Here is a 27,051-nt window from a genome sequence, read left to right on the forward strand (position 1 = left end):
ATGGCCACCTGTTTGACTCATAGGGGCTTCAGCAACAGGCTTCTTATCCGATTCCAAATATTGACAATGACGTTCAACGACTCCAACGCATTTGTCCCACGAAGGCAACGTAGTGTAGTCCAGCGACTCATTCCACTTCCTCTTAGTCTCCTGGTCCACTTTGCCCATAACTATGGAGATGAGCATGGCCTCGCAAATCTGTGGCTCGGTGCTCAACGAACGCAACGAGTTGTATAATGCGGATGCATTATCGATTAGGCTGCGCAACTGCTGACCATTTGACTTGGCGACAGTTGGCAATGCGAAGAGTGACGATATGTTATCCAAAAATACGAGAGTCGGGTTGTCATAGCGCTGCTTTAAGCGGTCCAGAGCCTTTGTGTAGTTGTCTGCGGTCACCTGGAAAGCTCGAACCGTTTCAAGGGCTGGTCCTCGAAGACAGTTTAACAACTGATTGAACTTCTCGATCATAGACATGGATGGCTGGTGGCCAATAACTTGGTTAAACGACAAGATAAAGTTTTGGTACTCGCAGTATTTGCCGTCAAATGTCGGCAATGAGAAGCGGGGGAGCTTAACTGCAGATGTGTGCCCAAAATTAGCCTTGGATTCATGAATGCCGGTGCTGTTAGCGTCTGGTCCAAGTTGCTCCTGAACGCAAACCTTGCCGTGGATAAACAGTTCCTCTATTTCGAAGCGAGTATTGCGCTGCGCCTCAGCTGGCTCCATCTGCTCTATGGCTTCCTGGGTAGATAAAGCAAGTTTTAAATACGATTCCAAAATCGACAAACGGCAAGATAATTCCAACGGAGATAAATTCAAACCAGGTTCCACTGATTTGCTCATACGTGTAAGGTTTTTTCGAGCACTCGTTCGTTGAGCTTTAAGTTGCTCCAGCGAAGACATTTTTGCAGATGTTTGTTTACTTTATTTAATTTCGATCTGGATATTCCTTGCTTGACAAGGTCTGTGAGAGCGAGCGAGACGACGAGATGTAGTGGAAATTTTTCGCTCGCCAAGCCTAGAGTGCAACCTAGAGTGTTGCGCCAGAATGAGGTTATGTATGGGGGTGCTCCTGGGGGCAATATGTATAGTTGGAGGACCGAGATGTCGACTCCAACTATAGCGATGACACTTGGAGGATGTCCAACGATGTCCAATGATGCGGCGGGAGACCCTTGAGTATAGCCGGCACCTGCGCTGCATGTAGTTGGGGGCAAATGCACTAGCGAAAATCCTATGCGGACGCTGGGTAGACCGGCAGCGAACGCGATGCGCGAATGTACGAGAGTTTGGCAGGGCAAAAGTCGTAAATGCGCGTGCGAGACTTAGAGCAAAGTAAAAATGGGGGCGAACGTAACCACAATCATCACCACAAATTAATTAAAACGTAGCACAAGTCCTGTCACGGTCGCCAAAATGTAGAAACAAGAGCTTTTTCTTGAGTATAAATGATAAGTCGGATGGTGCTAGTTTAATAGTTAAATTTTAATGACAATTCTAGATTATGTCTCCTCACTTAAACTCCTCGTGGCTATATCTTCAACTTCAATTTTTTATCTGTCTTTGTTCTATTCTCTCTTTTTTCTAATTCCTATCTGCCACTTGTTCGCTAGTACGAGTTGGCAGCCTAGCGCAACAGCTGTTATGTTAACATCATTCAAAAAACGCGAAATTCAAATATACAAGATTATTCTAATTGGGTTTTGACCCAACAATATGCCTTGTATGGCCCTAGAGTGGCTACCTTGACATCAAATATATATATGTACATATGCTGGTACTAGAGCTGGAAAAACATCGATGTTTTTCAGAAAAAAACATCGATGTATCGATACATCGAACTTTTTCGGGTTTTTTTTTTTTGTGAAGTGTATTTTATTCCGCATAAATAAATCAAATGGATACAAGTTGTTTATAAAAAAAAAGCTTTATTAGAGATCCATAGTTTCCTTATAGTTTTTACTTCTTAAACATAAAAAGGAAAAAACAAAAAAATTAAAATAAAATAACAATTCAATTGATAAAATAAAAAATAACATTGAGTTCTACACAAAAAAAAAAGATACATAACTTAAATTAATTTATCCAGTCATTTTTGTTTAAAAATAAAATAACATTAACATTTTTGGCTTTTAGCGAGCTCCGCTTTTCGCTCACAACCAGTCCTGCCTTGCTAAACATTCGTTCACTTTCAGTGGAAGTGGCCGGAACGCAGAAGTACTTTAAAACGCATGTTTTGAATGCGGTGTCATTTGATATCTGTTAAAAGAAGAAATTGGATTAAGTTGGTTACCATCTAAATTATTATTTTTTGTACCTTCCAATAATCTAATGGGTTTTGTGCAGGCTCCAAATTAGTACCATTCAAATAATGGCGTAGAGCTAGTATAGAATCCACGCGATCGCTTTGAATTTTTTGATTTTTGTTGGCCTGTAAGAAACTGAATAACAGGTTGGACTCTGCTGTGGGTTCTGGTGTTGGCGGGTTTGAAGATGTAGATGATTTTGTTTGAGCATAGATGTGCGACAGCTCCTCCTCTAAAGATTTAACTCCTTGAGAGGAATTAAATGGGTTCCAAAACCCCTCCTTCTTAAAGCGAGGGTCTAATATTGTGGTCATTCGTGTCACAGTACGAGATTCATAGGGGACCAATCTTTTATTGACCCCTTGAAGCAAGTCATCGCATACATCTCGACCCACCTTTGTCTGGAGTTTCGATTTCAGGGCTGACAGGTTGTGTAATATACCGCAAACAACAGGAATCACTGATGACACTGTCACAGACGTACTTGAGGATGTGTGCACCGTTGCATGCTCAAACGGTGAAAGTAATGCCTTCAAGTCCTCCAGAATGGATATTTCATCCGAGGTTAGCGGCATTAACCCCTTGGGCGTGTAAAACGCTTGCGATAGCAACCTTCGTAATCAAGATTCGTTCCACCATGTAAAAGGCGCTGTTCCACCTGGTTGGACACTCTTGCTTCAAACTATATGGGCGTTCGCAATCCTGCGCCTCTCTAAATTTGGCATAGGCAATTGTGCTACTTTTACAAAAGGCAACAATGCGCTTACACTTTTCTAAAATGACTTTGACGTTTTCAGATGCCAAACAGTCCTGCACTGTCAAATTTATTGATGCCTTTATCATATTTTTGGCGTTGTCTGTGACCATAGCAGTGACCTTTCCTAACACACTCCATTCCTCGAGCACTGCGCGTATGGAGTTTGCTATGTTTTCCGAAGAGTGGGTCGTTTCGTCTATGAGCTTCTCAGTGGCCAAAACAGCGTTGCGCAATTCGAAGTCCGCTGTCACGAAGTGGCACGTCACAGTAACATAGCACTCGTTTGCTCTTGACGTCCAGCAATCGGAAGTAATTGCACAGTGCTTTACGATTTTTAAAAGTTTGAACAACTTGGCCTTCTTTTCTGCGTATGCATTTGCCATCGAAAGGTTTCTCAATGTGGTTCGTGAAAGCAATGCATACCTTGGATCAAGGTGGCTTACGAAATTTCTGAAGCCTTTATTTTCCACCACTGAAAAAGGGCGCAAGTCTGAGGTAATGTAGGAGCATAAGGCACTGTCCAGTGTTTTTTTTCGGTTAGACGATGTTTCATATTTTTTCTCAGTGAATGACAGAATTGACGGCTGTTGCCTTTGTGGCAAATCATTTACTGTTAAATTAGGATGTATCCTCTTTATGTGGCAAGACAAGTTGGTCGTATTCCCACTTGTTTGATAAGTTTTGCCACATTTAATACATTTGGCTGTCTTGCCATCATCCGATTTGTCAAAATAATTCCAAACAGAAGATGTCCCATATTTTTTCCTCTTATTTGGGAGCATACCCTCGGCGGCGTCGTTTTGTTCGTCTTTCCCGGCAACTACTTTGGCAAAAATTTACATTACAAATCATATAATTGTAACTAAATAGTCCACTTACCATTGCTGTTCTGCTCTTTCAATATCTTCTCCATCCCAAATGCCGCCAACACCAATATTAAACACAATCTGTTAAATCTGATCATATATTTAAGTTAATTTTATTGAATTGATAAATAAAAAATTTTTGTAAAGCTTACCAAGATCTTTCCATGCAAAGTAGTGATGGGTTAAGCGGAAACATCGAACATCGATGTTTTAAAATCTCGATGTTTCCGATGTTTTGAAAACATCGATGTATCGCCGATGTTTTTTCCAGCAATAGCTGGTACATATATGTGTATGCAATATGTAAATATTATTATTATTTTTTCTTTCTCTTCTTTCTTTCTTCTCTTACTGCGCTGGAGGTTGTGTTTTTGGATGTGTTCGTCGCTAGTGTTGCCTGCTGCCGGTTCTTATATGCCGGTCTAACAAATCGTCTGTGCTCTGTCGTGTGTGTGGGAGTTATATCGGCAAAGGCGCTGGAAGATCTCGGGCGAAGAACCAAAATGTTGTCGTCGGGGGCCGGAAGAGCTGTGTGTCCCAAATATTCCCAGAAATAATGAAAACAGGTGTTCGAGTTCGTCCTTCTCGTTCGGGGTTTTATTTCAAAAAAGTAATTTCCAAACATGAATATGGCGGCTTCGTGCCCCAATTCCCAAACGGGTCAAAAAGTACATTCCGCCAACAGCGATGCTCTGCGGCGGGATACCGGAATCAGCTGTTCGGCATGAACAGTCTGATTAAACAAGAACTAGCGTGACAGCTGCATAACAAAGAACGTTTCTTAAACAAATAAAATTAAAATGCCCTTATCAGTTGATAATGTAACCCAAACGCAAACGCTTCCTTCTGCTTGTTACATACTTTTCAACGAATTTAGTATACCCTTTTACTTTACGAGTAACGGGTGTAATAACCCCAGAAACAAATAATCCAAGAGAACTATACGTACTGATTTTTATGCTTTTTGACAATGAACAATATTTATCCTGTATTGAAGTTTTCTCAAAATGTGCGTCCCTTATGCTTTGTAGAGATAGTAGAGATTGGCTAGATTCCAAAAAAACCTTAGCTAGAATTTTTAACTATATGGATGGGAAAATCACAGAAAATCAAAGCAGGCACAGACTCGGCGTTTATGTGCAAAACTTCAAAATTTTGGCTGAATAATGAAGGCCATAACACAACCGGACAGATACCAGTTAACATTCTCTGAGATACCAATGGGATCCAAAAAGAAATTAATGAAAAACGCCAAACTATGAAATTGACATAAAATATTGACAAGACCGCATAAAACATCCAAAATTAGAAAATCCCTATGCGAAAAAACAGGCAGAATTGAACAATGAATGAAATGACGAAAAACATTATAACGAAAGCAATGCCAAAATGAAACACATTATAAAGGTAAAGTTAAAAAGAACAAAATTATTAATAACAGCAAACACTTACTGCCAACACTTACTACAACCCGCACAACTCAATTATCGGATTCATAATAATAATAAAGACTTTCATAATGAAGCAAACTACATCAGGAACAATCGAAACCCTACTGAAAACAATTAAGGATTTATTTTATTTGAATCAGGAACAATACAAATACATATTACCTATATGCATCACTGTCTCACATTTAACATAATACAAATTAAAGAAACATATAACAACCTTATTAAAAAAAACAGGAATTTAATAACATAACACAAATAATTTACCAAATTAAAAAAATTAAAATGAACGGTATACGTAAAGAAAACGTAACAAACGACGACTGTTTAACTTCGTAAGCTCCATCTACAATTACAATTGTGGGAATGTATTTCTTTAGTCGCTAGACTAAATGTCTACTAAATGGAAGTTTGCCTAACGGCTGATGATAGGTAGTAATAATAAAAAGTTTAAAATTAAGCATCCAATCTACTTCAAGAAGAACTTGGTCTAATTGAAGCGTGGTTGGAGAAGTGGAGAATAGTGGTCAACGCCCAGAAGTCAGTTCAAGTCACATTTTCCCTGAGACCTGGGAATTGTCCTCCTGTAATGCTCAATGGGACCTACATACCCGTTAGTGAAACGGTGAAATACCTTGGAGTACACCTGGACAGACGAATAATCTGGAAGCAGCACATCAAAGCGAAGCAAATGCAGCTCAAGGCAAAAACAAGAAAGATGTACTGGCTGTTAGGTACACGTTCCCAGCTCAGCTTAGAGAACAAAATTCGTTTATACAAGGCAATCCTTAAGCCAGTGTGGACATATGCGATGCAATTGTGGGGAACAGCAAGTAACTCAAATATCGAAATATTGCAAAGGTTTCATTCCATGACACTTAGAACAATAACAGGTGCTCCTTGGTATATGTCCAATTATGACATTCACAAAGACCTAAACTTACTTACGGTTAAAAAAGAAATAAAAAGAAATGCTACGAGGTATATTAACAGACTACACAACCACGAAAACATAATGGCAATAGGTCTATTAGACAATACTAGCAGTCTTAGACGATTAAAAAGATTTCACACGCTAGACTTGTCACATAGATTCGAAAGTTAAATTTAAGTGGAAAATGTAAATAAATGTAAATATGTATATATATTGTATGTGCTCATTGGAGCTCAAGCAATCCTGTCAAGTATTTTTTAGGTGCTATATAATTTGCTTATTGTCATAGTTCTAAGACAGATTGCAAAATAAATAAATAAAAAAAAAAAAAAATCTACAATTACCTTTTGGATACGTTAGACGAAGAGGACAGACAAAATACTGAAAAACAAATTTCATCCCTTTCACAAAGCTCTACGGTGCTTTTGCGATTCACAGTTTAAATCACGTTCTTGATGACTTTAATAAAATCAATACCCACTCAAAATTAATAGAAAAAGCATTAAAAATATCACTTTAATATATAATACTGAATATTTTACTGAATATATCACGACTATAAATAGTCCCAAATTCCCACAAACACAATTTAACAGCCTACATTCCACATCACCCTTCACCACCACAATAACAGACAAATTATTATTGAAAACAAAGAAGGGAAATATTATGCACACATTAATTATGTTTTAAATATAAACAAATTAATAAACAAAAAATATTATTAAATACCATTTCATTGTATAGTCAAACACGAAACACCAACTTTGTACTATCCAGAAATATTGTAAACCATTTTACATTCAATACATTATAATAAATTTCCCAGTATACAAATTATTAAGCGATAGAAAGCTTAAATTCTCGATAAGCAATCATGTAAAGCTCCTTAAGTGACTCTGATGTATTGAATAAATCCATTAAATAAAAATTACATTTTTTATTGAAATGAACAGCAAAATACTTGACTATATATGTATACATTAAAGGGTCTGAAACGCTTCCTTTTACCTGTAAAATCATTTTTAACGAATCTAGTATACCCCTTTTACTCTAGGATTAACTGTTGTAGTTGATTTTCTCGACAGGTACCCTTTACTAAGCTAGAAAGGTATTTCACATTTTAGATAGGCACTGGCATAAAATTAGGCAAATGAGAAAAAATCAAAACATTTTTTAATAGTAACGGTATGAAATTGTTTGGCGGCTTGTGCGCGCCATAATAATTTTTGGAGTACCAATGAAATTGGAAAGCCAAAAAAAAAAAGAAAATTAAATCATTTTTGACAAGTGTGTGGGCGTTACAGTGGCCACAAATAATAACATGAAAAAAATAAGAAATGGTTTAAAAGTGTGGGCGTGACCGTATTGGGTTACCTAAGAATGGGAATGGTGTTCTTTTGAAACTTATTTAATAGAATCTGAATACAAAAACTACACACTCTAGCTTTAATAAATATCGACGTTTTTGAAATATCGACGTTGATACGGACAAAATACGCACATAGAGATGGACAAAAAATATATACATCTGCAGGGTTGAAACGCTTTGTTGTGTCTCTCAATTTAACGGGTATTAGAACGAATTTTCTGTTTAAAAAACGAGCATTAAACTTTAAATGATTCTGACTTTGCCAAACCGATGTTTATATACCTCTTAACTTAAACAATCCCGCAAATAACGGGTGTTTTTTTTAGAGGTATAGAACTTTAAGTTGGCATTACTGTTCAAGATGGCGACCGATTTAACAGCTGTCAAGTGATTTACTCTCAGTTTGGTTTGGCAATTCGTCATGCGTGCTTACAAAATCCAACTCGTGCAAGAATTGAAACCAAACGATCATCAAGCAAGGCGTAGATTCATCGAATTGTCCCAAAACGAGATTGCTGTTGTTCCCGATTTTTCATAAGCCTCCAAGATCTTGTGATTTAACACCGCTAGACTACTTTTTGTAAGGCTATGTAAAGTCATTGGTCTATGCGGATAAGCCACAAACGCTAAACCATTTGGAAGACAACATTCGCCGTGTTATTGCCGATATACGGCCAAATATTGGAAAAAGTCATTGCAAATTGGACGTCCAGATTGGACTACATCCGAGCCAGCCGTGGCGGTCATATGCCAGAAATCATATTTAAAATGTAATGCCACAAGATTATCTTTCATGTCAATAAAATTCATGTCAATCGAATAATCCATCGTTGTTTTATTGCAATTTAAAGTTCTATACCTCTAAAAAAAACACCCTATATAAGAAATATAAGAAGTTTACTATGGATTTTTTCTTGAATTTAAGAACCCCTTAAATCTCACACCAAATAAACTCCGTGAACAGAAGATGACCGTTTTCGAAGCACAACAAGAACTCACAACTATTAAAGGCCAATTACAATGTGACAGCAAAACTGCTGTTAGGGCTCGTCAATCATAACGATTTGATTTCCCGCCCATTCCTATACATATTATTTTTAAAATCTACTTCAACACAAAAGCATTCGGAGGCTCAGCCAAAGTTATCTATGACCCTAATAGTAATGACAACATTCCCATTCCCAAAAACACATCCTCCGTCTCACCCAAAGCTTCCTTCACAATGCCTTTAATCACATAGGGCACTTGCTAGCAATAATTGTACCCATTTGACCACATCAAACCTACCTTGCAAGGGTTACATTAACTAAGAAGCTGCTCAAATTAAAAAAAAATGTTTCTTGTCCCTGAAACACAATTTTCTCCTTACAGTAACTTTGTTTATCCTGGAACCTTTATATATTTAAACATATTAAATGAAACAGGCTTAAAATGTATATAAACATAATAATATTTATACATAATATATTTAAAGTTAAAAAAAAAGCGAAGCAAACGCCTATTTCAAAGTTCACATGTAAAATTCCTCCAAAATCTAAACCTTTGCGAGTATGGGCAAACATTTTTACTCAAATAACTACCAAATGCCCATCTGAAATATAACACCTGAGGCGACCTATAGTCACAAGAAACTGACGATTGTAATTTTCCTAGTAGCTTCTTCCAAGCACATCGCATTTCTTCCCCCCATCCAAATAAACCTTGCATATAGAAAATGACATTTCTCATTGAACTGTTATCTGCCTTAAACTCTCTTAAAGGTTCCACCCCAGGTGGTCCAAACTTAAGAAGCTTAATTTAAACCAAGTATTCTTTGTGGGAATTATTTGAATTAACATTACATTTTTATAAAAGTAATTCGTCATAGTTTGACTGTACAAATCCTTGTTGTCAATGTCCTTCTGGTCGGCGTAGTGCTCCATCTGTCTGTTGTGGATCTCGCCTGCCTTCTTTACAGGTAGGACACACGTTCCTACATGTTGCCTTAGTTTAACTTATTTGTTTCATTTCACATTCTACCGGATTGCTTAGGCACGTTAATAATTCGCTTGCTGTTAACATAAGTATTTGTAATGACCAACCGATACAAATTCAATTATCATTTAATGCTGCCATGGCAAACAGCAAATAAATGCGAAAAAGTTTCAGCCACTATCAACTTGGGAATCTGGATAGCTTGCAGTCTGTGAACCTAACCCTTTCGAGATCTCCAACATCTGGTGTCCCAGTGTCATCTTGTGTATGTGAGAGAATCGGCTGTGCAGCCGAAGCAGTTTGCTCTGCTGGCGTAGCTGATGACTGTAAAACTGCAGGGAAGAGTAACGTATGAGAACCACTGTAAAGCTAAATAAGAAGCAAATTTTATACGCCCAAATCCCTATTAGCCTTAAGCTCAACATTGTCATCCTTTTCTGTCAAATATATTGAGTATACCACAAGGTTAGGACAAGGTCCTAACTAAGATCGCTGTCGTTTAGCGGAAAACTTGGGTTCAAAAGCAGGGTAAATAGAGCGTTTTAAAGAAATTTCACCAAAAGCACGCGGCAACCAAACTTAACAAATATGCAAAAGGATCAGCAAAAACGAAAAGCGAGTTGGTTAGAGCCATTTTGCTGGAACAGCAATGGAAACTCCAGAAAGTCTAAAAGAGAATTACGAAACACATTCCAAGTAGTCATTGGTGGTCAAGGCAGAAATTGCAAATGTTTGCAAATGACGTAAACATCGATGTGGAGGAGCTTCCCGAGAAGATCATCGATGGCAGGTTCATATTCAAGGTGCGTTCAAAACTAAAAGTGGCTTTTTATACAGCTTTTTGGGCGATCAAAAAGCGTGTCGAACGAGTGTTTAAGCTCTTCGCCTTTTGAATGGCCTCCATGTCTGCGTAACGCTTTCCGTTGATCGGCAAATGCGATTATCAGGTGAATGCGGGGAGTGGTTGTGCCGGGCTCGCAGCCCCAGCAGCACCTAAATTTATAATTTATGTCCAGTTGTTATCAACATTGGAGAACGATTAGTCTACGGCACCGCAGCTTTATTTATGTGGATCAGCTGCAGATCGCGCTCCCTTGTTTTCTCGCCCGCATCTTTCTTGTTGCGTTATGCTTAATGCTCTAATATTCTGACTCTCGTTTTCGTACCCCATGCATGCGCATTGCTGCCAAATTTCTCGAAGAAAAGAGTAAATAAAATCGCTTGAATTCGCTATCATACAAATCATTTTTCATTTGCAAAGGTGCATAAGCAATATTTGTCTACAATCATTGCCCATTAAAGCCAAATAACGGAAGCTGCCGCTGATTCTCCTTTGCACTCATCTTTCTGCTTGAACCGAATTTGTTGTTATTGCTGTTGCCATGGCTGCTAAAAATTGGTTACCGCTGATGCGAACAGGGTGATATTTTTTAGGCGCACGGCGACTGCCATATATAACAGAGTGGAACGATGAGCAGATTCTTTATCAACTTTTGCGTTAACTTCATTTGACGATTCCGTTCTGTATATGAGGTTGGAGTTGAGTTGATCGACGTTTCGGAAATTTCTAAGCAAGCTTGAAGATCTTGATTTGGATCGAATTGAAAGCGTATTGAGTGATAATTTTGATGATGTTCTCATAACGCCAAATACTCAGTTCGTGGGGAGATATAAAAACGGGCCTCTCTAAATCCACGCTCACTCAATCTTTGCTGACAGCGTTTCTCCGTGCGATTGTATCCAACAGAAACGTTTATTCGGGAATATGGCACCATCGCTGCCGCCTCTTGAGCTATCAAAATTCGCTGGAGGCCATGCTAACTGGCTGGATTTTCATTGTATGTTCACGGCGATAATATAGGGTGTTTTTTTTAGAGGTATAGAACTTTAAATTGCAATAAAACAACGATGGATTATTCGATTGACATGAATTTTATTGACATGAAAGATAATCTTGTGGCATTACATTTTAAATATGATTTCTGGCATATGACCGCCACGGCTGGCTCGGATGTAGTCCAATCTGGACGTCCAATTTGCAATGACTTTTTCCAACATTTGGCCGTATATCGGCAATAACACGGCGAATGTTGTCTTCCAAATGGTTTAGCGTTTGTGGCTTATCCGCATAGACCAATGACTTTACATAGCCCCACAAAAAGTAGTCTAGCGGTGTTAAATCACAAGATCTTGGAGGCTTATGAAAAATCGGGAACAACAGCAATCTCGTTTTGGGCCCATTCGACGAATCTACGCCTTGCTTGATGATCGTTTGGTTTCAATTCTTGCACGAGTTGGATTTTGTAAGCACGCATGACGAATTGCCAAACCAAACTGAGAATAAATCACTTGACAGCTGTTAAATCGGTCGCCATCTTGAACAGTAATGCCAACTTAAAGTTCTATACCTCTAAAAAAAACACCCGTTATATAGCCATCCTTACCTCACAAACATAGAAAGGCTTCAGCATTTATGATCCTGTTTGAAGAACACGGCGTTGGATACCGTTCGCTCACTGGAAATTTCGGAGCTTAGTTGCCATGCTATAGCTTTGGAGTTGTTACAAAACAGATTTGCAAATCAACGTTTAGTTTTTTAGCGCATGTAACTGAAATATTGGGGCTAAGTGCAGTGCAGAGCGGATCAGTTTTAATGCTTCGAGTCGAATAAATTCATCGCCCATATTCGCGCTCTAAACTGATTGGGTACAACGGAACAAATTGCTGCATGCATTATAGTCCAAGAACTTGCCCAATAGCTGGATCCGGCGAGTCAAGCCAAATTCCCGCTGTACGGAATTTAATTCCAACATGGGAATGCATAGCAACATTTCTGAAGCAGCGATGCAGGACTCTGGTGACTATGGATTTCGTCATGGCATGCAGGCAGCCAGGTGGGAGCTAGTCGTGCATATATGCGTAGGTCAGCCTTTCTTGCCACAAATCTTAACCTTCTGGCATGTGCTTTCTGTAATGCTACTGGGCACTCAATTCATTATTGTCAGAGTTTTTAGATTATTTTTTACTGAAACGGTGTCTTCATTTGATCATGCGACAGAACCCTCTGCATTACCTGGTCCATCTTCAGCTCTTATTGCTCACGATTTAGGCAAAGATGATGTACTCCTAGCCACTGCCACTGTATAAGTAGAAAACCGTTCAGAAACCTTTTTTTCTTGCCGTGCTGTACTTAACGCTGGCTCTCAGCTGCACTTAATAACGTCCCGATTTGTAAACTTGCGTCAACTTAGAAAAACAGTGTCGTCCGCTGGACGCATCGACGTTTGTAACTGAAACATACCCCAAACCCTGAAGCTCGCGGATCCAGAGTTCAATCTCCACCGGCGTGTTGATTTGTTGATAGTCGTCGGTCTACTTTACGACCTGCTATGCGTTGGTCAAGTCAGACTTCTGCCGGGATTGCCTCGAATTCAAAAGACTCGTTTATGCTGGGTTGTTTCCGGAGGCTGTTGTCGCTCCAATGGCTTTAATATCGTCGTGCGCGGTTGTTCCCCTTAATGAGGAAACATAACTGGATCGTCTTAAGGTGCTGCTTCGGCGTTTTTGGGAGTTGGACAGTTGCCCATTGTCCGGGCTACTAGAAAAGAGGTCGACTGTAAAGCGCATTTCGTTAAACACTTTGCTCGCTTGACGGCCACAAATCTTAACCTTCTGGCATGTGCTTTCTGTAATGCTACTGGGCACTCAATTCATTATTGTCAGAGTTTTTAGATTATTTTTTACTGAAACGGTGTCTTCATTTGATCATGCGACAGAACCCTCTGCATTACCTGGTCCATCTTCAGCTCTTATTGCTCACGATTTAGGCAAAGATGATGTACTCCTAGCCACTGCCACTGTATAAGTAGAAAACCGTTCAGAAACCTTTTTTTCTTGCCGTGCTGTACTTAACGCTGGCTCTCAGCTGCACTTAATAACGTCCCGATTTGTAAACTTGCGTCAACTTAGAAAAACAGTGTCGTCCGCTGGACGCATCGACGTTTGTAACTGAAACATACCCCAAACCCTGAAGCTCGCGGATCCAGAGTTCAATCTCCACCGGCGTGTTGATTTGTTGATAGTCGTCGGTCTACTTTACGACCTGCTATGCGTTGGTCAAGTCAGACTTCTGCCGGGATTGCCTCGAATTCAAAAGACTCGTTTATGCTGGGTTGTTTCCGGAGGCTGTTGTCGCTCCAATGGCTTTAATATCGTCGTGCGCGGTTGTTCCCCTTAATGAGGAAACATAACTGGATCGTCTTAAGGTGCTGCTTCGGCGTTTTTGGGAGTTGGACAGTTGCCCATTGTCCGGGCTACTAGAAAAGAGGTCGACTGTAAAGCGCATTTCGTTAAACACTTTGCTCGCTTGACGGCTGGGGATAATTCTGTTCGATTGCCAGCCAAGTTCAGTTTAGATCTGTTATGGGAGTCCTACCAGCAAGCTCTGCAAAGATTCTTATCTCGTGAAAGAAAACTAGACCATCGTCCAGCCACCAAGGCCCAATAAAAGGCTTTTATTGAGGAGTACTTGCAGATGGGACATAGGTCAGAAGCTTCAACAGAAGGATCTAATTCCTGTCGGTATTTTTTACCTCATAATTGTGTCATGAAATAAGACAGCACCACCACAAAGCTTCGCTTTTGATGGTAGGTCCAGTGATTCAGCCAAAACTATTCCGAAGTTGTCCTGGCACGAAAACCTTCCTTTGGCACGAGATTTAGAATGACAAGATATATGCTGTTGCTTTGCGCAAATTCGGCATGCCTCATTCCCACGATTCATAGTTTATAAAGCCTGTGTATATGTCGTGTCTAGGACATTCGCACAGCAACCACTTACTTTGTTCAATGTCTCGAGTGGCTCCTTTGAAAATCCTAACCTTGTCAAAACTTGAGTTTCGCAGAGCTGAACTCGGCCTTTAGCTCAATTCTGTAAATTGAACGTATTTGAAGGGAAATTCTACTGCTGTTGCGACTCAACTGTGGTGCTTTCTTGGATGCGGAGGGATTCCTCAAGATTCAACGTGTTTAACTGGTTGGCCTCAAACAGTAATAATGGAGAAACCAATACTGAATCTTCGTCGAAGGGTCTTGCTTGTAAAATCTCAGTACACTGATATTGTTGCATGCTCCAATCATGCGAATTTATTTGATGCTCTGCAGCGTAAGTATAGATACATACATAAGTTTTGCAAGCGCATTCGACATCCTAGGTTAACTGTCACCGAAGTTCAAAGTGGGACTTCTCTGTTGCTGCGTCTGGTTCAGCGTGGGCAGTTATGGAATAATATTAAATCCTTGCAGACCAATAGGGTAGTGGGGAAGGCCGCCACCCAATCATCCTAGCAAAGGATCACCCAGTTACTATGACCATTATAAATCACGCTCAAGACCGCAACCTACATACTGGTCCTCGTGCTCTTCTCAGCATAATTAGATCCCTGTATTGGCCTATTGGGGGGAGGAAAACGAACGAAACATCGCCTGAGGACATAATAGCAGATCTGCCAAAAGAGCGTCATGGGCACCGATTTCTATGGACCATTTTTCTACAAGCCTGAGGCGCATGGTTATTATTTGCTTTGCAACCAAGGCGAAATATTTGGAGATCATTAGGGATCTTTCTACAGTTGCTTTCTTGCACTGCCTAATACGGTTTATATACACAAGAAGGAGGCCACTAGAAATTTGGTTCCACAACGCAACTAACTTTGTTGGAGCAAAGAACGAGTTGCTTGAACTGAGTTGCTTCCTCAGCGACGACCACACCAAAGCTGTGTTGGATTTTTGCCTGGTGAAGAGTATCGGGTCTCGCAGCTGCCAACAGCACCTAAATTTATTTTCAGTTATTTTCAACAATGGAGAAAACAATTAGTCCACGGCACCGTAGCCTCGTAGTGTAGTGGATACCGCAACTACCTGTCAAACACGAGGTCGTGGGTTTAAACCCTATCCATGACGAGAGCATGGCCACCTAAACTTTCCTCTCAAAAAGATACTTTTCTAATTTTCAGAAAGTATTCTTCTTGCCCAACCGCTTCACCCACTCAACACTCTATATGGAGTAAAACGGGGTCTCCCACATAGTTACCAGGTGCACCCTGTGTTCTGCGAACAGCAACAACACCCAGCAGGGCCTGACTCGCGTTACCAGACTGTTTGCTTTTCTACGACTAGCAACATCACCGTAGATGCCACTCCCCAATGACGTTAGGTGGCAGCCCCACCACTGGGATAAGCCGCATCTGGCCAATCACCAGATCGGTCGAAAAACTTAAAACCGATTACCGAAACAAGTACGAGAGAATTAAACATAAACGGCCCCCCAAATTCGATGACGACCATAGGCATATCAAAATTGACACGAATTGGACAATAAAACGTTAGAACTCTAAGAGAACCATCTAGATTAGCACAGTTCGAGGCGGAGATGGAGAAACTCCATATTGCAATATCTGGAATCAGTGAGATGAGGTGGTCTGGCAGTGGGGAAACAACAACATCAAATAGCAGTCTAGTCCTACACAGTGGCAACAATGACGGCGGCAGAAACGGGGTGGGGATTTACGTGTCCAAGCCCATAAAAAAGACACTGCACTCCTGCACCCATTTCTGAAAGACTCATGACAGTTAGATTCAGATGTAGAGCTAGACATATAAACATCATACAATGCTATGCCCCGACCAAAGACGCCAAAGATTACACCAAGGACGACTTCTACACTGCCCTCACAGCAACCCTCAGCAAGACGCTGCAAGGTGACATTAACATCCTCATGGGTGACTTTAATGCGAAAGTAGGCCGCAAAAACACCGGACTAAGTTTTGTCATGGGCCAACACAGAACTGGGACTCGCAATGACAACGGAGAGAGATTAGTGGAACTCTGCCAGCTATTCCAACTGGTCATCGGCGGAACAATATTCCCACACAAAGATGTCCACAAATACTCCTGGACATCTCCTACTGGTAATACGCGCAACCAGATCGACCACATATGCATTAGCAGGAAATGGAGACATTCACCACTTGACGTTTGGAACAAAAGGGGAGCATCTATAGACACTGATCATGAGAAAACCATCTAGATTAGCACAGTTCGAGGCGGAGATGGAGAGACTCCATATTGCAATAGCTGGAATCAGTGAGATGAGGTGGTCTGGCAGTGGGGAAACAACAACATCAAATAGCAATCTAGTCCTACACAGCGGCAACAATGACGGCAGCAGATACGAGGTGGGGATTTATGTGTCCAAGCGCATAAAAAAGACACTGCACTCCTGGGAAGCCATTTCTGATAGACTCATGACAGCCACATTCAGATGTAGAGCTAGACATATAAACATCATACAATGCTATGCCCCGACGGAAGACGCCAAAGACAACACCAAGGACGACATCTACAATGCCCTCACAGCAACCCTCAACAAGACGCGGCAAGGTGACATTAACATCCTCATGGGTGACTTTAATGCGAAAGTAAGCCCCCACAACACCGGACTAAGATCTGTCATGGGCCAACATGGAATTGGGACTCGCAATGACAACGGAGAGAGATTAGTGGAACTCTGCCAGCTATTCCAACTGGTCGTCGGCGGCACAATATTCCCACACAAAGATGTCCACAAATACTCCTGGACATCTCCTAGTGGTAACACGCGCAACCATTTGCATTAGCAGGGAATGGAGACACTCACTACTGGACGTTCGGAACAAAAGGGGAGCATCTATAGACAGTGATCATGAGTTGGTCATTGGAGGGCTTGATCCGCAACTACTCAAGGAACACTGATAACAGCCAACACCGACGAGCGCCCCTTAGCGACTCCACTCTGAGGACGAGAATGACGTCCACATTGCGGGAACCACTGATCCCCCTAGAAGACCACCCATGGGAGCGCACCTGCAGACAGCTAAGGATCGCAGCTGAGCAAATAATTGGGCTGCAACAACGTGGAAGAGCAGACTGGATATCTGAAAGGACCTGGAACCTAATTAGAAAAAGGAACAATCTGAAGCCTCTGGCAGACCAGCTCACACAGAATCGTGATGAATATCGCGAACTGTGCAGAGCTGCGAAAAGAGCGGCCAGGAAGGACAAACGAGCGCTACTGGATAGACTTGCGACAGACGCAGAACGAGCAGGCGGCGAGAACAACATGCGCTCGCTATACCAGCAGGTTGCACGGATCACAGGAACCCATCACAGACAGAAGATGGCGCCAACACTTCATGGGAATTAGCCACACCACATCACCAAACGTGGCCATAGACTACAGGAGTGTTGTGCCGCCAAGTGTGAGTAGCAGGATACCCTCTGCACCCCCGAATGTAAGAGAAATCGTGAAGGCAATAAAGAAGCTGAAGCACAACAGGGCAGCTGGCGAAGAAAACATACCAGCCGAATTGCTTCAAGTTGACACCCAACTGATGGCTGAAACATTGCATCCACACTTCTCACGCATATGGGAAGGCGAGACGGTGCCAGACTCCTGGAAAAGCGGAATCATTGTGAAGCTTCCCAAAAAAGGCGACCTTAGTGACTGCAACAACTGGAGAGGGATAACACTGCTCAACACTAGCTAAAAATCCTAGCTACACTGCTGAACGAACGCCTCCAGGAAAAAATCGAGCCAACAATCCGAGACGAACAGGCAGGCTTCAGACCACACAGGAGTTGCGTAGACCAGGCAAACACGCAACGCATATTTACCGAGCAAGCTGTGGAATGGAGAGCCCCGCTTTACCTCCTGTTCATCGACTTCAAGAAGGCGTTTGACTCAGTTGAAAGGGCAGCAATAGCTATCATCAATCATCAAATCGATGTATGACGATGCCAACATGGCGGTGCTGCACAATGGCCGAGAGGAATAAGAAGGAATTACAAAAAAAAAAAACGCAGCTTTATTTATGCGTATCAGCTGTACTCTCGCCTGCATCTTTGCTGTTCGCTCTGTAATATTCTCACTCTCGGTTTCGTTTGCAAATAAAAGCGAATACGTTTGTATTATTAAATGGTTCTTTTTTTAGAGCCAACTGCTTTGAATTCTGGTATCTTACGAACCCAAATAAGCAAGAAGAAATGGATGTGGATAGGGAACGCTCTCAGAAGAAACCGTAGTAGCATAGTAAGGATGGAAACCCCAAGGAAGCAGGAGGGTAGGAAGGCCAAGAGCAACATGGAGAAGAACCGCTCAACAAGAACTTGCCCAAATAAACATCACATGTGATTTTCCCATGGAAAAATGCTAAACAGACAGCACAAAACAGAGTTAGATGGAAGGCTCTCGTAGAAGCCCTAAGTTCCCGAGAAGAATAAGAAGGAATTACAAAAAAAAAAAAAAAAAACGCAGCTTTTTTTATGCGTATCAGCTGCAGATCGCGCTTTCTTGTACTCTCGCCTGCATCTTTGCTGTTCGCTCTGTAATATTCTCACTCTCGGTTTCGTATGCAAATAAAACCGAATAATAAATGGTTCTTTTTTTAGAGCCAACTGCTTTGAATTCTGGTATCTTACGAACTAAATACAAATCAAATTTATTAAGGCCGCCAAGTCTTCGGTTGGAGGCAGCGGACCCAGCAGAGCCCTTAGTCAGCGCCTCGTGCCGAAGCGTCTGGAGCTTCATGCCTTCGACGGTCACCCAGCGCATACATGCCCGCCTCGTATTACGCTGACCCTTGCACATCGCTTTCGCTAAAGCGAAATGCGTTACTGGGCTGGCTCAGCGTTGTCGATGTTATTGTTGGCACATCCGTTCTTGGATGGCATTTCGGCGGGTCGTTGCACCCCTCTGACTTGCTCGTGTTAACTCCTCCTTGTCTTAAGATGAAGTCGTCCCCGGATCTAATGGTCTTGTATGGTTGTTGATGTTTGGCCATGTCGGTCTGTCCGTTTGTCTGTCCGTTTGTCTGTCCGTCCGTCTGTCCGTCTGTCTGTCCGTATGAACGTCGAGATCTCAGGAACTACAAAAGCTAGAAAGTTGAGATTAAGCATACAGACTCCAGAGACATAGAAGCAGCGCAAGTTTTGATTCATTTTGCCACGCCCACTCTAACGCCCACAAACCGCCCAAAACTGCCACGCCCACACTTTTGAAAAATGTTTTGATATTTTTTCATTTTTGTATTGGTCTTGTAAATTTCTATCGATTTGCAAAAACACTTTTTGCCACGCCCACTCTAACGCCCACAAACCGCCCAAAGCTGCCACGCCCACACTTTTGAAAAATGTTTTGATATTTTTTCATTTTTGTAATTAGTCTTGTAAATTTCTATCGATTTGCCAAAAGAAATTTTGCCACGCCCACTCCAACGCCCACAAACCGCCAAAAACTGTCAGAGTTGAAGACACTCCTTCGCACTTCCACTAGCTGAGTAACGGGTATCAGATAGTCGGGGAACTCGACTATAGCGTTCTCTCTTGTTTTAATTTTTTTGGTATATGATACCAGGTAAGTTCCTGATATTATCCGACTTATTACCTTTTCGTCGGTGATATTTATCTTTACATCGTTGGTGATGACCATTCCTTCGTCGATCATAGTGACTGGGTCCAATTGTCCAGGCTGGGTGTTGCAATTGGCGACCATGCCAGAGATGAGTTGTTGTGCGCAGGTTGGCGCTTTCGATCTCCTGCAGAAGATGGTGCCCGCTGATACATTGCAGTCCTTGACGGCGAAGGTTTCCGTCCCGCAATCCGCGACCGTGCTACCTTCTTCGAAATCTAAGATTCTATTTACATGCTATACCGAGAATATTCTTATTTTTCTACAAGTAAACAAAGGCTTCGGAAATGTTATTAAAAAGTACAATAGGTCTCGATTTTGAAAAGATTTTATTCTAGCTACCTCTAAAATCTGACACGCTAATGTTTGTGGGATGTTTACTTTCAATCTTCTTTACGTCAACGTCATTCAAGATTATAGGACTTATTACGTTTAATTTGGAAAGGATGATTGCAAGTATTAAATTTTCAAGTTCTTGAATTACAACACGGTTTTTTTTGCCAAAATCGTCTCGTACAATTGTCTGTTTCTAAGTTGTCCGATTTTAAAATAGAATTCATGGATGAGGTCAGTGTGTTTAATTGCAATTGTATTTTGTCGTTTATTTCTATCTGTCCGTTTACCGAGTCCGTGAGCTGTCCCCGCCCCCCCTGGTCCCAGTCGTCAGAGTCAGGTGTCCCCGCTATTGCTTTCAATAAAGTAATTTCGTCGTCCAGTATTGGTATGTGGTTAGCGTGTGAGTATTCGTTTAGTTATATTTTCCAGGAGGGAGCTGTCAGTAGGACCAACGGGATTAGCAAGTTTCCTAATCTAAGTGCGAAAAATATTATAAAAAATATAAAATAATATAAGCTCTGTCGTGCCCAGATCAGCCTCAATGACCTCTTCTAAGCAGAGTGGCGTTAATTTGGTACCCAGGCGTCTTTTGGTTTTTAACCAGACTTTTTCGCCTACTTGGTAGTGCTTATTGCCTTTGTGTGCATTTGAGTACTTAAGTGTTTTCTCTTGAGCCTCTTTGATCTTGGCTCTTATTGTGGCTAGGGCGGCTTATTTCCGCTAGGGTGCTATGAAATCTCTTAACTTGGCCATTAGATGTGCTGTGCAACGGGGGCGCATTTGAGAGCTGTATACCACACGCAGTAAACTGTTTTTATTTTGGGGAACAGATTTATTAGTTGTAGTATCGGAGTTTTCATATCTACGATTGCTTTTGAATCGATTGGTTGGACTATAGCGAATTTTAAAACTGGTCGATACAAGTTAGAAAATGCTTTTGATCAGTCGAAAATATATATATGTGGATAATTTCCCCAGTGCACTGGGTGAAGATTGTATTTTGCTTTGGAACACGTTCTGTAATTTGCGGTGATTTCTGGCCCATTCTGTTTTACGTTTTCCTGTCCTGCTCTATTGTGTTCCGTGGTCACCATTTCCCTTTGTTCGGTACTGTTTGTTATATCAATGACCAAGCTCTTGCAATGTCTAAATGTCGTTGAGGGAAAAGCGACGATTAAATCGTGCTGAATGAAGGCGAGTATAGGTAGCTCGCAGTGGATTGCATTGACGACATCTATTTTTACTAAATCTTTTAGTGAGAAAACCAATGTTATGCGATCTGTAAATCGCACAATGTGACGCATTTTTGATTTAAAAAGGATGATTGACTTTATAGACGGGAAATCCGCCTGTTCGATCACTATTTGGTTCCTAAAACAGATTACAGGTTTTTCTGTTGACTCTACAGTGTAGGTCGCTGTGGATAGTAGCGATGTAAGCGTGTGTATCATTACCTAAAGCATTTACGTTTTGCCGCGACAAGGCGTCGGCTACGTGGTTTTCTTTTCCCGGCTTGTAGAACACTTGTGCGTTATGTTCATCAACAAACGCTTTCCGCCTTTTAAACCTGGTATTCGGATTTTTATCTGACATTGAACCTGTCAGTGGTGAACCGGTCGGTGAAGATGTTTAATTTCTTTACGCCATATAAATAGTTTCTAAGATTTTGAAGTGCCCATATTATAGCTAGTAGTTCCCGTTCATTTGTTGCCATTGAAATCTCGGTTCCGCGTAACGTACGAGAAATCATGGTGATCGGACGAAGGGTCGTGAATAAACAGCCCCTAGGCCGCTTCCAAAGGCGTCAGTGGTCTGGGTATTCCAACATGACATACTCAGACTCCAGGGTGTTTCTTAGTTTTTCGAATAATTTTCGCTGCTCGTTGATCAGTTCCAGTTTGACTTTCCTTGAGCGATTTGCACTTTTTCCGTTGTCATCTTTTAGAATATTCGTTAGAGGTCTTGCGATGCTAGCAACATCTATAATAACTGGCCAATCCCAGAAATGACCTGAGACTGAACAATGTGGATGAAGGCTGAAATTCTTTTATAGCCTTAACCTTTTCAGGTTAAGTTTTAATTTCCCCTCGGGACACTATGAATCCCTTCTGCATACATATGTATATGTATATGGAAATATATGTATATAGAATAAGTACTGTATGTACGGGTCAGCTCAGCCCAAGATGAGCGCACAAGAAACATTCGAATAAATTAACTCTAACTGAGCAGACGCTCTGACTCTACAACACCGAACCTTCTTTAGAATCCTTTCGAACATTATATGGAGACCGGAACAGGACATCAGGACTTGAGACTGAGTCTCGCCTCCGACTGACAGCAAATGCCTTGCCACCTTGCCAATCAAATCGCCGATAAAATTTGTGTAAAAATAATAACAACAACACAACAATTGATGGCAGAGGAGGCACAATTCTCAAACTCGCAGTCCACGATACAAAGGGACTTGCCAACGTAAGAAGAAGCTCTGCAGCAAAACCCTGCAGATGGACCACGCCCACTCACAATAGTTGAGTACCGGGCAACGCTACAAAGACCGTCTGGAAGACATTAAAAACAAGCTTTCGCAAGGTGCGAAACAACGCAAACGGGCTGCATAAATAAATGCCAATGACCCAAATTGCCTTAGTTTTAATTACTAAATCTAAGCCGAGGCGGGAAACCGCTGCTTGAAAAACACTAATATCTGTTAGGCTTTTTACTAACATTTGCGGTTGGATTTTTTTTTATTATAAACAAATATGTGAGCCAACCACATTTATTAACAACTAATATTTCGACGTCTGCAAATTTTTTTTTTAAATGACTATATAATAATTCTTATCTTCATTAAAAGTAAACATTTTTATTTTTGATTTTCTAGAAGAAGAAAATAATAATGAGAAAAACTCAAATAGAATATCTCACTTTTTCCTTCAAAAAACGTCTCATAGAATATAAACTAAAAAATGGGATGGTTTAGCGATTCTAGTGAGGCAAAAGACAATACTGCCAACGTTGTTAATAACGTAAAAATTATAGATCACACAGACGATATAAATGCGTTGTGGATCTTATTGCTGATCATTACAATAGTGCTAATTCTGCAATTTCTGCTTACAATTTATGTTAAGCATAAAAAAATCATCAAAAAACGTTATATGAATTGGGCTAATCGTTTAGACCAGATTTAAAAAAAATAGATTAGAATAAAGCTTCATAAAAACTTTTTTTACGACAAGAATGGAATGGAGCGAAATAGCGATACAAATAGACGAATTTCGCTACAGGTTTGATATGTCTTATAAATGCATCAATAGAGATGCAGTAATAAAATCTGAAACTTTGAAAAATCATATAGAGATAGTAGTAGGAGAATACAATAATACAGTTACATTAGTAAATAAATATGCAAATAGACTCACATCTGAACATAATAACAAATGTTTGAGGGTTATAAAATCCCTAAACACAAGATTAAATAATATCAGAAAAAGAAGGCATATTCTGATAGATGTACCAGAAAGTCTAAGTCAATTGGTTGAATTCAACCCAGACCAGTTCAAAGAACTAGACGAATCTGTACAATCAGGCGGCGCTGAGTCCGATAGTGACATTGAAACACTAGAAGGAAGCGACCGAATTGAATTTAAATCCGAATCAATGACAATTTCTGAAATGGCACAGACAGTGACAGACTTTATCAGGCTAGCCACATCTCTAAAACCAGAGTTTGATAGTAAACCAGAAAATCTACAAAGTTTTTTGGATGCTCTAGGTCTACTAGACAGCTTAAAGAGCACACATGAAACGACTGCGATAAGCCTAATAAAAACTAAACTTAAAGGCCACCTTACAAGTATTGAGCAGACAATTGCTGCAATCATTACACAACTGTCAAGTGCAGTAAAAGGAGAATCGGTAGAAGTGATATCTGCCAAGCTTCTCAATCTACAACAGAGAAATAAAACGGCTAGCCAATACACCCAAGAGGTGGAAGGTGCCTATATCAGTGAAGGTCTCAGCCAGTCTTTAGCGAATAAATACAACAGCTGTAAAAGCAATGACACAGAATTGCTCCGTTGATAAGGTAAAACTTATCATGCAAGCAGGCACATTCACAAACATGAATGATGCCATCTCCAAATTTGTAAACAGTTGCACAGAGATAACAGGTCAGAGTAACACTGGACTCTATTATCGACGAGGTGCAAATAATAATAATAGAGAATGCCGAGGCTATATCCGTGGAAGAAATAACTACCAAAACAATTACAACCGAGGCAGCAATAACAACAACAATAACAACTTTAATAACCGTGGAGGTAGAAGAGGCCAAGGGAGAGGCCGCGGAAACTACAACCAGGGTAATAATAATAATAATAGTAATGTGAGAATCACGCAAAATAAATAAACAACCAATAAATGTTAAAGTTCATTCCATCAATTATAGTCTTAATATATTCGTAACTTTCTGTAATCATTCAACTGAAAATAAACTAACATATTTCATTGATACTGGTGCAGATATCTCACTTTTGAAAGTAAATTCTGATAACTTCAAAATTCAAACGGAAAAAATAATAAACATCGAAGGCATAGGCCAAGGTGTGATAAAGTCTCGAGGAACAACCTCAAAAGAACTCCAATCAACAAAATATATTATTCCACATGAATTTCATTTGGTATACCCAAATTTTTCAATACCATGTGATGGAATAATAGGCATTGATTTTATAAAGAAATTCAATTGTCAACTAGATTTCAAACCAAGTGAAGACTGATTTATAATTAGACCCCAAAATTTAAATTATCCAATATATGTTCCAATAACATATAGCGCTGGCAACAATACAGTTCTTCTGCCAGCCAGATCACAAGTTATTCGGAAAATAGACATTAATGCTGTAAATGGTTAAATATTTGTTCCTAATCAGGAAATACACAATGGGATTAATGTTGCAAAAACAATAGCAGCATCCAAACATTATACATTCGACTTCTAAATACAACTAATTTCGACCAATTGGTCAAAGTAAACAAAATCCAATATGAAAATTTAAAAGATTATGACATTCATAATACCAACACTGAAAATAGAAGCGAACAAGTACTTTCAAAACTAAAGAAAAATTTTCCAGACCAATTTAAAAATCAATTAACTGAATTATGCACACAGTATAGTGATGTGTTCGGACTGGAAACCGAACCAATATCAACAAACAATTTTTATAAAAAAACATTAAGACTTAAAGATGATGAACCCATTTATATAAAAAACTACAGAAGCCCGCATAGCCAGTTGAAGAAATTCAAAAACAAGTAGGGAAATTAATTAGCGACAAAATCGTCGAACCGTCTGTATCCGAGTATAACAGTCCACTCTTGTTAGTTCCGAAAAAATCATTACCAAATTCACTAGAGAAGAAATGGCTATCGTCAAATAAATAAAAAACTACTTTCTGACAAATTTCCACTCCCTAGAATTGATGACATTTTAAATCAACTAGGTCGAGCTAAATACTTTTCATGCCTTGACTTGATGTCAGGTTTCCACCAAATAGAACTTCAGGAAAACTCAAGGAATATAACATCGTTTTCAACGAGCAATGGCTCATATCGCTTCACGCGATTACCATTTGGTCTTAAAATAGCACCAAATTCATTTCAGAGGATGATGACTATATCATTCTCGGGTTTAGAACCCTCTCAGGCATTCCTTTATATGGATGACTTAATGGTGATAGGATGTTCAGAAAAACACATTATTAAAAACTTAACTGACGTTTTTAATGTATGTAGGAAATATAACCTAAAGTTGCATCCAGAAAAATGTTCATTTTACATGCACGAAGTGACATTCCTAGGTCACAAATGCACAGACAAAGGAGTATTGCCAGTTGACAAGAAGTATGACGTCATCAAAAATTATCCTGTCCCTCATGATGCGGATAGCGCAAGACGATTTGTAGCATTCTGCAACTATTATCGTCGATTTATAAGGAACTTCGCCGACTATTCACGGCACATAACTAGATTATGTAAAAAGAATGTCCCTTTTCAATGGTCTAGCGAATGCCAGAACGCATTCGAATACCTTAAAGAAAATCTTATGCACCCCACATTATTACCATATCCTGATTTTCGCAAAGAATTTTGCATTATAACGGATGCTAGTAAACAAGCTTGCGGAGCAGTTCTAACTCAGAACCGTAACAGGATTCAGCTCCCAGGATTCATTTACAAAAGGAGAAAGCAATAAGAGTACAACGGAACAAGAACTAGCGGCCATTCATTTGACAATTACCCATTTTAGACCATATATTTATGGCAAACATTTCACCATTAAAACGGACCACAGACCTTTAACGTACCTATTTTCTATTACTAATCCCAGTTCTAAATTAACTCGCATGCGGCTAGAGCTTGAAGAATACGACTTCACTGTAGAATACTTAAAGGGGAAAGATAATTTTGTAGCAGACGCACTCTCGCGTATAAATATAACAGAACTCAAAGACAAGCAACATAAAGTCCTGAAAGTCAC

General features: G+C 40.2%; 2 protein-coding genes across 6 annotated transcripts in view; one reads left to right on the top strand and one right to left on the bottom strand.

The window, feature by feature from the left end:
- LOC120457591 (DEAD-box helicase Dbp80) overlaps window positions 1–27,051 on the top strand; it is a 195,776-nt gene that overhangs the window by 74,881 nt on the left and 93,844 nt on the right. The window contains exon 7 of one of the 4 annotated variants that reach the window (XM_039645103.2): window positions 4,295–4,546. The exons of the other annotated variants lie outside the window; for them this stretch is intronic. Coding sequence (XP_039501037.1) covers window positions 4,295–4,358 — 64 coding nt within the window. The 3' untranslated portion in view covers window positions 4,359–4,546. Of the gene's footprint in view, window positions 1–4,294; window positions 4,547–27,051 lie in introns of those variants that run through there. 4 annotated transcript variants of the gene reach the window in all.
- Window positions 2,068–4,278, bottom strand: LOC120457592 (E3 SUMO-protein ligase ZBED1-like). 2 transcript variants are annotated; one of them, XM_039645105.2, is made up of 2 exons: window positions 4,085–4,278; window positions 2,068–4,022 (listed from the first exon to the last, which is right to left on the bottom strand). In XM_039645105.2, exon 2 carries the CDS (start codon window positions 3,846–3,848, stop codon window positions 2,865–2,867), a length of 984 nt encoding a protein of 327 aa, XP_039501039.1. In that variant the 5' UTR covers window positions 3,849–4,022; window positions 4,085–4,278; the 3' UTR covers window positions 2,068–2,864. The 2 variants fall into 2 exon arrangements, with proteins under 2 accessions (XP_039501039.1, XP_039501038.1); XM_039645104.2 differs by having other exon boundaries at window positions 2,068–3,889; window positions 3,946–4,278.

Source organism: Drosophila santomea, unplaced genomic scaffold, assembly GCF_016746245.2.
Source record: "Drosophila santomea strain STO CAGO 1482 unplaced genomic scaffold, Prin_Dsan_1.1 Segkk5_quiver_pilon_scaf, whole genome shotgun sequence".
Lineage (NCBI taxonomy): Eukaryota > Metazoa > Arthropoda > Insecta > Diptera > Drosophilidae > Drosophila > Drosophila santomea.

Coding starts and splice junctions, on each gene's coding strand:
- LOC120457592 (XM_039645104.2), bottom strand. CDS start 4,030: ATGATCAGATTTAACAGATTGTGTTTAATATTGGTGTTGGCGGCATTT. Junction 3,890..3,945: donor GAAAGAGCAGAACAGCAATG/GTAAGTGGACTA, acceptor TTTTTGCCAAAG/TAGTTGCCGGGAAAGACGAA.